Here is a 12,784-nt window from a genome sequence, read left to right as displayed (position 1 = left end):
GCACTATATAAACTTCAACTCACTTCCATCCCTCCCCAAATTAATTCCGGAAATTTAGAAGAATAGACATCTTACGTTGATGCTTAGAATTCTGTCGTGTGCGAAATCATCACATCTGAATATCCCAAGTCGCGTAATGAAATAATTTGCAGAAGAAAACGGCAAATTATTTAATTGCGTGACAAAACGGCAAAATACTTACGGGAATAGCGTGAAGACAGTCAGTATCTGAGACGGCAACAAAGCCACATAAAAGTATTTTTGACGATGAAACTTCAAAAAATTAAAATTTCGAAAAACTCGGGATAAACTTCCGCTGTTTAGATCATTCCGTTATTTAGATATCCGAATTATTTACGCGAGTACTCATCCCGATAACTGTATGGATTATAGATTAAGGCACCCTCAAAGTCAAGGGCGCAGCTAGGAATTAAGGCTAGGTAGGGTTTCAGGCGCAACTAATACTGGGGTGCATGGGGGGTGGTATACCCGCCAGTGTAAGTGGGAGGTGCGACCTTAAGATAAAGATAAATGGTTAAATTTTAAGATAAATGGTTAAAGATATTGAGTTTTACGGCCTTCTGAGGGATATTTTGTTTATCGTCACACTATTCTGTAAGCAATATTAATCCAATTAAGTAAAATAGATTTAACTTACAAATTTCTCTGAGCTCTGGGGGGTTATAAATCTCTCAAAACCCTCCCTCGCTGCGCCACCGCTCAAAGTTACAAGCGCCTGTATCAAGACTGACTTCCGTAAATAAGTACATGCCATAGCTGCTGTTGTTATACAAAAGCTGAAATTTTCCCAACGCATACGTAAGTACACAAATAAAGACCATTTCATTTTGTTTGTGATCGAAGGCACAATTGGTTAGGAAGGAAGAGAAAACACGGCCGGTCGCGGCATATGATATATCTCTCGTGGTTTGATGTCAGTTAGGAGTCAAGTGCCCCCGACACTTTCCTCTGACGACAGCAATCCGCAATCGTGCTGAATCGAACCACACCGCCCTTCAAAGACAGCCCTCCTCCAACCCACCAACCCCTCCCCCAACCCTCCAACCCCACCCCCCTCTTCCCTGACCGCCAAACCCCTCTTTTCTGCACAGACTGGTCCCAACGAGGAGGTTCGGGAGGGGAACTTTGCGATCGGGAGGGGCGAGTTGTCTCGGCCATAAATGAGGGACCGCTGTTAAGACTTCACATTAGTCGTTCAGCCGTCGGATACCGCTTTCACGTCGATCGGGAAAGAAGCTTCCCTCGCAGCAAGGAGTCTCAAGGAGACTGTAGCCACCGCATCAAGAGGAAACAATTACACTGTGTTTATTTCTTCCGTCTCCGAGTGTGAACTGTATCCGAATTGAGAGAAGGAACATTTTAGTCCCCATCCAAGATGCCCGGAATGAGGAGTCTTTGGCAGTTGAGGTTCGTTTCTTTATACCTTGTTGATATTTGTGTGAAACGAGTCTGTGTACCTACCCGCATGGTGTCGCCCGCAAGTGTGCTCTCTAGTGCTAAATGTGCACTCAAGTGATTCACCCCGAAGGTTGGTTTTGTTAGTTTAGGGTAGAGCTTGTCCCAATCTACTCCTCAGGTGTGTGGATATCGCACGTTCAAGGAAGGGGTAGCGCGACAATTCCTCGCGCTCTGTGATTCACCCCGAAGGTTTGCTAGGTGAGGTAGAGCTCACCCCAGTATATTACTTTCAGTGAATTGATTCACTGAATCATCATTCCTCGACTTTTTCATAAGTGTAACTTCAAATTCCCAAAGTTAACTTTACATGCACCGCCTTAATTCGAACCACGATGCGTCCAAATTTGACGTTCTCGAGTAAAAAGTGAATATCGCATATTCAGGGAAGGGTTGCCAGGTCGTTATCGTGGGCGAGCAAGCACTTCGAGGATTTTTATTTTTAGGGTGTGCGAAGCCTTCACCGGGACTGTTTAATCAGTAGTCAAGCGTTTACGCCTCGCTCATCTCCCCGGGGCAAGAAAATTCCGTGTAGGGGAAATTAACCTCCTCTTTCGTGGCTCGAGCCAAGTCCGGAGATTGGACTGGTGTGGTGCCTGCAGTGTTGGTTTTCCTACCAGTGAGCTCAGGTTCAAATCCTTGTGGTTTGATCCCTCTTTGTGTGCTGTATTCAGCAAGATGGTGCCTTAGCTCTCCATCCGTCAAATGGGTCGTTAAACCCAAGTCCACCAGTAAACATTTCTTTCAAGAATGCACTAACTCTCCACCGAACGTATTTATCTGTTTTAGCGGATAATTGCTTGTTTTAAACTTGCGCTTGTATCTATAAATTATCAGGGTATATAGAGTGAACGCTATCAAACATTAACCCTAATGTGAATACTAAAGTTGTCCTCAGCAGAAAATACGTCTCCTTTATGTACCCTCAACTTTTCATGGTGATTGCTTCAGTCTTCAGAGAGAGATTATTCGCGAAAAAGGACCCAAACTTCCCTTCGAATGGAAGTGATGCGTCCTCTTAAGGTAGGATTTTACGCGAACTGTGATTAAACCCCGAGTTCCTTCGTAGTGATTTGATTTACATGACATCATATCTAGACTTTTGCACGTGTTTAACTTCAAATTTTCAAAGTTGACGTCTCATTCACCACTTTAATTCGTACCTCGATGTGTCCCAATTTGATGTTCTCGAGTACAATATGATGTTATATTATTAGCTCTAATGCGTTCATTGAATCACAGTCAAACGTATTACACAAAATAATTCGTTGTGCATAAGTCGTAAGCGCAATTATTAACTGTAATTAGCAAAATATTGAGTAATGAATCAGTTTCTAAAATATCAGGTCAGTTGTCTAATAAATTAGTGCTGCTTTATACTACTTTAAGCTCTTGAAAAGTTGATACGAGTTTTAAATTCAGATGGAGAATTATGGTATCGTAAGAAACGACATGAGGAGGAAGCTAAGTGGGTGGAGCTGTGATCTTCTGACCCCAGGATTCTGAGTTCAAATCCAGGTGGAGCCTTCGACAGCCCGAACTGTAAGTCCTCAAAGTGGCACACAGAAAAGAATTATTCCCTCCCCCTACCACGAATGCGTAAAATTAATCCCATCCCCTTTAGCTTACAGCTTGTTAGCTTAAGATAAATTCTACTCCAGCCTATCGGAGCCAATTTTTGCGTCGTAACCGCTTTGGAGAACGAAAATTCACTCGGTTTACGAAGTGCGTTCAGGAAACAACGGAAAAAATGATTTTTTTTATGAAAATATTTATTTATTTATTTGTTTACATTGATGTTGTTGCCTTAAAAATAGTCCAAATTGTATACTATTATGCACTTTTTCCAGTGCTTTATCCAATACTTGGAACACTTCTCAAACTTCTCCATCTTTTATATAGCCTTAAACGTCTGTCAGCGATTCGCTTTTAATGTCATTTGTGATTGTAAAATGACGGCGCTTTGGTTCTCTTTATTTTTAGAAATAGGAAATATTCGCACAGTCCCATGTCCGACGAATGTCGAGGCTGGGACATCGTTCCACTATTGTTTTGGCCAAAAATTCACGAACAAGCAATGGAGTGTGAGCCGAGAAAATCGCCTAGCTCGCGAAAACACGTCTAGCCTTGGCGGCTGCCGCAAAAAAAGTAAAAAATGAGTAGAGCTCTCAATTTTATTATATTTTAGAAGCACGCTTACTAAAATAATAAAAAATTGACAATTTTTCCAAACTCGAGAGAAATATGAAAATTTAATTCCCGCTATTTTCTGAAAAAACCTCGTACGTAAATGCAAAAAAGTGCTCAAGTTGGCTACAAAGTAAACAAGAGGTGAGGCGAAAATAGAAGCTCCAACTTTATTGCTGTCAAGGGAAATGGAAAGAATTTTGCTTGCATTGAATTTTGTTCAACAAGAAGTTACAAATAAATGCATTGAATTAAAAATCATATCACTTCTCCGATTTTCCGCGCATTAAGTGTTCTGGAAATAAAATTTCTACAATCGAGATGAACAACATGAAAGCACGGGCTATGATCGTATTTTGCCCATCAGATTTAGTACGTGATGTTGAATCTTACAATTCCAGCCTTGGTTGCTGAAGCCGATAATCCATCTAGATCGTATTCACCCATTGTCAGTGCATTTTACTCATTCTTGGACATAGTGTCGCAAGGCACGTCTGTCTCCCCCAATGGAATTTCGAAATTTTGCTCCTCCCTTTGGTCACGGCATATTACCTTGCTTGTGATTGCGATTCCCTCCTCCACTCCTCGAATGGTTCGCTCCACACGAGGCACCGACGTCAATCGTTTCATGCAAGGCACTAAGTATATGGGTTTCATGGGAGGGTACTGAATGGGTTCAGAAAGGCCCAGAACTTGGGCGGAGTAGTGGGGCACGTGCCCGGGGCGACATATTTCAGTGGGCGACAAAATTTGAAAAGTTACTTTTAACGTTATTAATTTTTCTAATTAAATTATTTAATATCTATTATTGATGTATAGACTATTAAGCAATAATATTATTAAAAGTTCTTATTAGCAGTTATGAGGTGAGTAATATCAACTACCGCAAAACAAACTTACGGATGTATTAAATTTTAGGGGGTGTGAGGGGGATCAGAGAAGGGGGCGGCAAACTGATCTTTGCCCTCCCCCACCCCTACGACAAAACTTCTTGTTCCGGCCCTGAAATCAGAACCCACTGAAATTCGTTTATCTTTCCCACAAATACTGTGTGCGACCGACTGAACGTGAAGTTATTTACCGTGGCTTGTTTTTATGACAACTCAGGGGCGCAGCTAACTCTGTGCTAGGGGGGTTTTAGGCGCAACTAATACTAGGGTGTCTGGGGGTATGGCATACCCGCAAGGGTAATCGGGAGTTGCGGGGGCCCTCCCCTGAAAAATTGAGGATTAATAGTGAGTTTTACGGCTTTCTGAGGGATATTTTTATAAATCCTTACACTATTCTATAAGTAATATTAATGCAATTAAGTAAAATAGATTTAACTTAAACCTTTCTCTGAACTCTAGGGGGGGGGGGTTTAACCCATCAAAATACCCCCTCGCTGCGCCACTGTGAAAACTGTCTTATGTTTATAATTTTTCAACAATTTTGTGAAAACCCCTGAATAAAATGGTCTATCTATAGGGACTAGTGTTATAACCCCGCCCCCCTGCCCGTGAATACGTTCGTGCCTGGTAATATGCCAGTAAGAATGCGTCGGTCCGCGGCTCCCAAGCACCGTTCGTTGTTTACGTCGCCGGAATCGCCGCTGGGGCCGGAAGTCGCTGCTGCGACGGTCAGATCCGATTTCCCTTCCAACTCCCGAGAAAGTCCCTTCAGTCAAATGCGTTGCGGTATTCATTTCAGCCTGCGTCTTTCCACGTCTGTTTTTGAAGGCGCTCTACAGTTCTCGCCAAAGCTTTTGGCCTTCTTATGACGCAGAACTGTTAAAAGAACTTTACCAAGGCTTGCTCGAACTGTGTATGAAGTGTTATCACATCTGCGGTAGGTTGCTTATAGATATCTCTCAGTATAAAATCAAATAAGGCTTTCCTAATTGTTGGAGAAAATTCTTTGTTGGTGAGTTTGATACAATTCGATTGGATTGATGTTAGATAAAAAAAAACTTTTGGGATATGCCGCCGGGTCTATTTTCGGGTGGCCCCAATGTTTCTCGAACGACGCTGGTCGCTTTTTTTCGCTGCAGAAGAAAAAGCGACCAGCATCGGTGGGGATTGTCGGGAAACGTTGGGGCCATCCGAAAATTGCCGCGGCGACATAACCCAAAAGTTTTTTTATCCAACATGACGAGCAACCGCGAAAGTTTTAACAATGGATTGATTTCAGTTTGCAGGAGGACTATGTCTCCTATAAAAAATTTTTGGAGAAGAAAATACACAATTTTTCTTTTGAGGTCTATTTTCTTAGTGGATAATGTAACAGGAAAGCGGACCTTCCGTCAACTGAGTGAGTCACGGCATATACCCCGCGGTGAATAGCGGAGGGAATTTAAATATTTAGATTAGGTGCATTTCAAAGCTGGCAACGAAAAAGCGTGACCTCTTAGATGCACAGGTCGGAACATTACCTCCCCGCATTTATTTAAACGGCCTACGCGGAGCGCGAGAAGTGCGTCACCAATGGTATTCTCACGGCAGAGTTCAATAAAGGTTAACATATATAAATCTTGACGCACACCTTACTTATGCGCCAGTTTACGCACGCCTTATTTATGCGCCTCCAACAGCCTCGCCCATCCAGGTCGACCATTTTTATTTGTGGAAAAATTTGTCCTCCGATTTAATGGCTAAATAGTGCTTTCTGAGAGATGATGAATATACATAATTGAATAAATCAGTGGACAGCCACATTCTGTCCTAGCTGTTAAGTAAGGTCGACTGCAGATAACTTATTCCAAGTATCAATCGACTAACCTGTGGTACATACTTACGGTATAAATTTTGGAGAAATACAAAAGATTACTATGTAGTAAAATGTAAAAATAAAATGGGGACTTTAAGCATAATATGGGTAACACGCGCTCATTTGCGCCCCCTGTGGTTCATTTCTCAGCGAGCGTGGGACATTATTACTAAGTTTTTGTATTCAAGTACAACAAGATTGCAAGGTAATGCTTTGGAAATTAGATTCAATGCCATAATTCAAGCATGTTACGATGTCAAATCAGTGGTTTACGAGTTAACTTCGTGAAAGTAACATGGCCTCGTGACATGCCCTCAAAGCATGAATATGAATTCATGATATACCGTCACATGATAGTTAGTTTCAAAAATAAACTTTGTTATATTCCACACAGTATTCATTAAAACTTTCTACTGATTTTGATCCTTTCATCGATTTGTTCCTTAAGCTTTCATCCATGATTTGAAACCATAATTGAAAATCACTGCTTTACTGTTGCATCAAGTCATCGAAATAAATCTTGCACTAATTGTCAACTTCCCATTTTTAAATTATTGCATAATTTTAAATCAATCAAATGGACTGATAGGCGACCTATAGTCCCTTAATGTTATACACTAATTAGTTAAGATTTGGAGCTTTGAAATCTTCGCCTCAAGAATTATTATTAAAGTCTATCATTTTGATTTAAAAAATTTTAAAGACGCCATTTTTTCCATCATTTTCTCCCTTTTTTTACTAAATTTTCAAGCGTGGATAGTCTTCGATTACCGTCGTCTCCGAGCTATACTCATAACGGGTTGAATACACCGCATGGAGAATTTAAAGAACGAAGTTTTGTGGGAATTGCTATTTTAGCAGGTTGAAATTGATTAATTTACCATAATATTTTACAATTATTTAGTTTAATTTATTGTAATATTCTACGAAAAGTGAGAATTTCACAGCTAATTTAATGGCTAAATAGTGCTTTTTGAGAGATGATGAATATAAATAATTGAATAAATCTTAATTATGTATTATGTGAATTTGTTACTTGAATCTGCACTAATATCTAAAATAACCTTTTCGAATAACCCTTTGAAAAAAGCATCCGTTTCTCTTTAGTTTCCTGACGACAATAATTTATTTATTCATATGATTTTTTTACGCTGAGTGTGTTGTAAATGAAGCAAGTAATGAAAACGTAGCATTTTTTAATTGCAAAAAAAATATTGGTTCAAATAATCATTTTTAATCACCCCATTCACATATGCTTCACGATAGACGCTCGATTGCCGACCAGCCAACCTGGCCAGACCGCCCGTGAATGCAAGCACTTAAGTGGAAACATCCAAATTATGTTGATTACTCTCCGCTCATGGCCACGCCGCCGATATTTTAGAAAACTGGATTATAATGCCAAGGAATGGTGACATAAATTTATCCACCACGAGACGAACTGAAGCCGCTTCTATGTTTCATCTCGGCTCCCTAGTGACTTGATCGAAGGTAATACGTAGTGCGATATGTAAAGGCTATGTTTCTGGACCAGAAATCCTTGGTACACGGACGATATCTGTGCTACACTCGCAACTGGAGTTGAAGGTGTTCACCGCAGGCCAATCCAAGCCTTGACTGCCAATCCATTCGTGGAACTCTACTCCCGATTGCGTCAGACAAAGAAATTGAATTCTCTTCCGCCTCTTGAAGGTCGGCGCTGGAGTAATCGCGTAATCGAACGACGACAGTTGAAGGCGCGTAGTTGACGACGACGCCTAGAAGTTAAGGTCGTTTCTCAATCGCTTCGGGGCGCCGCAGCACCTCCGATTCTCTCTGACGACACGCGCTCTCGAAATATCTTCGCCGTCCCAAAGCGCCGGCGCCTTTTTGATCCGGAGAGGGGAGCACTGCCTCCGAAGTGCCCACGGGCGTAATTACAGGCATTCGAATGTTTTGAGCTTGGTGGTTCCAGTCGAGGAGTTTGCTCGAAATGTGCCTTTATAATGGCGCTGCCATAAAATAATAAATGAAAACTAAAGAAGCAACCATTTTTAGTGTCTTCACTACATGAGGCCCCACTATTCTTTACTCACGCGATTCCATTTATTACCGCCGGTCGCCTTAAATGTTGGCGCTTTAGTCGCTAGGATACTTGTCAACATACGTATTAGCCGGAAATAGAAACGCTACGCGGTGAATGTCCTGGTTTATTGCTAGAAATTAAGCTCGTGTATCAAGCATTATCTTCGGACATATTACCGAGAGTTTGTGTGCAGTTTCCTGGCTATGAATATAATACACAATCAAAAAATACGTGTATTGACAACAGTGGCGTAACTATGGGGAGATGAGGGGATGTATCCCCCCCCCCCAAAGCCTCAGAGAGATCAAAAAATAATTTAAATTTCTTGTCTGAATTTGATATATGCTAACTGCGTCTGCCTGACGTTAATTTTTAAGCGCTAAAATGATGTAAAATGCATTTTCAGGCATGTTATTTTCAAATTTTTTCCTGAAATACCCGTTTCCATGAAACATGCGACCGACGTCTTTATCGTGTAATATCGGCGTAGCGATCTTTAAGGAGTGGCATGGTGTTATTTGGAAGAAGATATTCACTGTTTATATAATGCTCTCGATTAAGTTCTTTTAGAGAATTTTATACGGAAGAGAATCTTTTCCTGTGAAATAAATATATTTGTGTGTAATTATGCACTAGTTTTCTGCGGTCATCCGTCGAGATCCGCGTGGTGATCCTTATGAGGCTATTACATCCTTCAGTCTCTAAGATATTTAATATTTGTCGGTATGTTTCGATCTTTGGATCGCTTGGATTTTTTATGTATGCTACCGCTTTTAAGGAATCCTGAAGCTGAACTCTTGATATAGATGCAATGATAGTTGCTAGTCCTCCTCCCAAATCGGGATGATGGGGGTCTGCTTTCCTTGCGTCTACTAGTGAAAGTTTGTGACTCTTTTAGGTGTTTGTCTCTCTTTGCCTCTCCCCTCTTTTCTTCCCCAATTAAATTTTCTCATCCCCCACCCTCGGGGCAGATGTGAAAGTAAAACCCACGAAACTGTGGAAGTGGAAAAAAAACACCAAAACTAAATTCTGTTTGCGCTCGTACCGTTTCAGCGGCCAGATCCTGCGGAAGCCAAAGCCGAGCGTGGTCACCGATTACTCCTACTTCGTGAATGACTTGGCCAAGGGCAGGAAGCCATCACCCCTCCGGGAACTGAGTGAGTTGACAAAAATGGGGTGACCACGCTCCTGTTCGCACATTGACCTGTCTGCATTGACCCTGGTGTAAGGGTCCTTGGACTACACATCCATCCATATTCCCACCTTTAAACTTCCCATGTCTATTATGTACTATCGTTTTCAATAATATGCATAGATACCCGCGAGTCAGTGGCGCCTGGTGGTTATACATCTAGGGTGTGCATTAGAGAAGATGTACGATGATGAAAAAGGGCATGAAGTTCAAATGAATGCTGCTGAATGGCACTGGATGCATTGACGGAATAGGATCCTTACACTACCTGCGAGTTACTCACCAAATATGCGCGTGCGCACTCGCGTCGTTTTGAGTCTGCTCCCAGCAGCTATTTGAACATGGCATGCCCCCCCGCTGACCTCGTCCCGCCAGAGCACCCTCAAGCGATCGCATAGACTGAAAATGCACCCAGCGCGATAACACGGGATCGCACGTTTGCAGAGCGGTGAATTCGCCTAGGAGATAGATGTAGCGTTTGGAGCTTCATATTTCAACCATACGTAGACAGGATTTTTATCTGTCTCGTGGTAAAGGAATAGTTTTCCTTCATAATTCATAAATGTTTGTGTGTGCACTTGTTAACATGCGTATGCGCACGCGCCGTCACTGCCGCATGTCCCATTTTACTGATGGAGCTTTGGCATTCAAGACAAGCCGAGTCCTCCGCTTTTTCAGCCGGCGAGGAGGGATACGAATGCGGCCGGGCTAGTCAAACTCCAGGGGCAAAGGCCCTAGCGGATGGAATGCACAGAGGATACTATATATATGGACAAACTAGCACAGGGATAAACTCTTAAACAGAAATTTTTAGTGTCGAAAAATGGAAATATAAACAATTAATGAATGTACTGTTGTTTTCAATAATACGTGGACACCCACGTGTCCCATTTTACTGACGGTGAAAACTTGAAGCATTGGCACAAAAGGCGAGCATTTTTTGCCTTTACATCACCAAGAGCTGACGAGGACGGACGCGGTCGGGCTAGCGAAACTGGAGTCGAGCTCCAGGGGCAATAGCCGTAACGTATGGAATTCACTGAGATCCAAGCACACGTTGGACCACCTGAGTGTTTTATTTCGGGCTCCCTGGCGAGGTTTTTGTCACCGTTTACATCTCGTAAGACGTGACTCCGTGCTCGAGTCGGGTAATTCCATTCGCGGGGGGATAAGGCGGGGTTGTGGAAGGGTTTAAATGAGTTTATTTTCTTTGTTTGAAAGATGCATTCTTAACATTTCCATATGCTTCTTTTTACTTCCATTTGATTACATATTTTTTCATTTGATATTCGGTCTATATACATTGTCTGTCAGCTTTGTTTCATTTTTATTGTTTCAAGTTCCCTTTACTTTTACATTTAGTTCCCCTTTACCGTACACATTTTTTTAATGAAAATAATGTGAAGCTTATATCAAACCACTTGATTTGATCATAATTTTCTTCTATTCATCCATTAGACAAGAAAATTAATAATGATGCGCAGAAAATTGCTATTTAACTATTTCTCGAAATTCATTAATTTGAAATTTTGTGTAAAACTTTTAAATAGACGATCTTCTTGAAAGCGCTGTTATTTTATTGCGAGTCGGTATCATTTTAGACCGCACACATCAATGGATTTAAAATCTGGTGTTATGTCACAGCGCGACCTCGAGTTGAGATTTCGCAACGCGAGACAGATGACGGTCGCGGATAGCTGAGTTACGAGAGCAACAGCCGAAGCGGCCAAAGCCTTGCTCCACTGTCCTTAGCCATGAAATACGTATTTCCTGAGCTCCCTTCAATGGTCCACAGGATATCCTCCTTTTCTCGTTGCGAATTCTCGCACGATAAAAAAATAAGAATGCAGTTTATTTCAAGTCAGTCTTTATCTTGTTTTTAGCATGCATAAAGTATTTATTATTCCAATTCTCTCTGTGTACATGGTCGGTATCACGTGTTGTATCCAGGGTTGAACTGGCCATTGCGGGCGGAAATTTCCACCAGTGGTGGATACAGAAAAAACTCAAGGGGGGGGCGCAACATATCTTGAGTTGTCTTTACTTTTATCGTAATAAAAGATGATCAAGCCTCAGGCAAAGTATATGAAAATTTTATTTAAAGTGATTATAAACATGTAAAAGACAATGCCATCTTATGATATAAAAAAGTTACAATTGTGGTTTTGCAATGTTCGGCAATACAAGCGCACCCGCAAGGGGGGGCGCGCGCCCCTTGCGCCCCCCATCTGTATCCGCCACTGATTTCCACAAGGACGGTCTGGGGTGATTGGGGGCTCTCGGCCGGGGCTCGTGTGGCGGCCCATCTCACTTCTACATGGGTTACGGGAAATTGCATGTCCGGAATTTGACACTATGGCTCTTAAAAACTTAGTGATAAAAAGTTTTAAATAGCGTAAGAGAAATACTATGCAAAGGTAGAAATTCTCAGCTTATAAAATGAAACAATGTATTGTTCTTAATTAAATTTTCTCCTAGAAACTGCACCGAGGTCTAAAAAATCTCTAAAATTACCTTTTTGAGTATTAAATCTTTCAAAATAGTGTCAGGTTCTCTTTTATCATCCGACGCCTTTATTTTATTATTATTTTTTACTCTATATATGTTGTAAATAAAGCGACTAATGCAAACGTAGAATTTTATAATAGTAAAAAAAAACTTTGGTTCAAGTAACCTCAGTCTTTTTTCACTACACCATTCATTTATGCTTCCCGATAGATACAAGCCCCCCTAACTTTTTCGGAAAGCTTTTGAGGTATACAAAACTGAATATATTGAAATGTTTGCTCCGACTTCGTAAGAACTTAAAAGACTTAAAAGCTTTGAAGTATTATTTGAATTTTGTCTGTTTACTTTGCTTGTTTATCATGCTCATCAAAGATGTCATGGCAAAATTAGCAGTGCTGGAATGCACTTTCCTTAACTTTTTTAGAAATGAAATGTGTGTTTTTATCACAAGTTATTATTTACAATTTATTGAAATTTTTTTTGGTTAGGAATGTATATGTTAGAAATTTTGAGGCACCTAAATTGATAAAATTTTTATTTGATATTATGTCTTTTGTTAACCAGTGCCTGAACGGCGTTCCGGCATCATAACACCATTGATGCTGACCTAA

The 12,784-nt window shown here is 41.1% G+C and overlaps 1 protein-coding gene across 2 annotated transcripts in view; it reads left to right on the top strand.

Annotated features, from left to right (window-relative positions):
• Positions 1–1,195: 1,195 nt before the first annotated feature.
• LOC124161982 (kynurenine/alpha-aminoadipate aminotransferase, mitochondrial-like) overlaps positions 1,196–12,784 on the top strand; it is a 29,588-nt gene continuing 17,999 nt past the window's right edge. Inside the window, exons 1-2 of one of the 2 annotated variants that reach the window (XM_046538273.1) lie at positions 1,196–1,428; positions 9,527–9,630. In XM_046538273.1, the coding sequence (XP_046394229.1) occupies positions 1,397–1,428; positions 9,527–9,630 (136 nt within the window). In that variant the 5' untranslated portion in view covers positions 1,196–1,396. The remainder of the gene's footprint in view (positions 1,429–9,526; positions 9,631–12,784) is intronic. The other variant, XM_046538274.1, reaches the window with a different exon arrangement.

Source organism: Ischnura elegans, chromosome 7 (assembly GCF_921293095.1).
Source record: "Ischnura elegans chromosome 7, ioIscEleg1.1, whole genome shotgun sequence".
NCBI classification, from domain to species: domain Eukaryota; kingdom Metazoa; phylum Arthropoda; class Insecta; order Odonata; family Coenagrionidae; genus Ischnura; species Ischnura elegans.
Note: the sequence above shows the minus strand (reverse complement) of the source record. Positions and strands in the feature narration are given on the sequence as shown.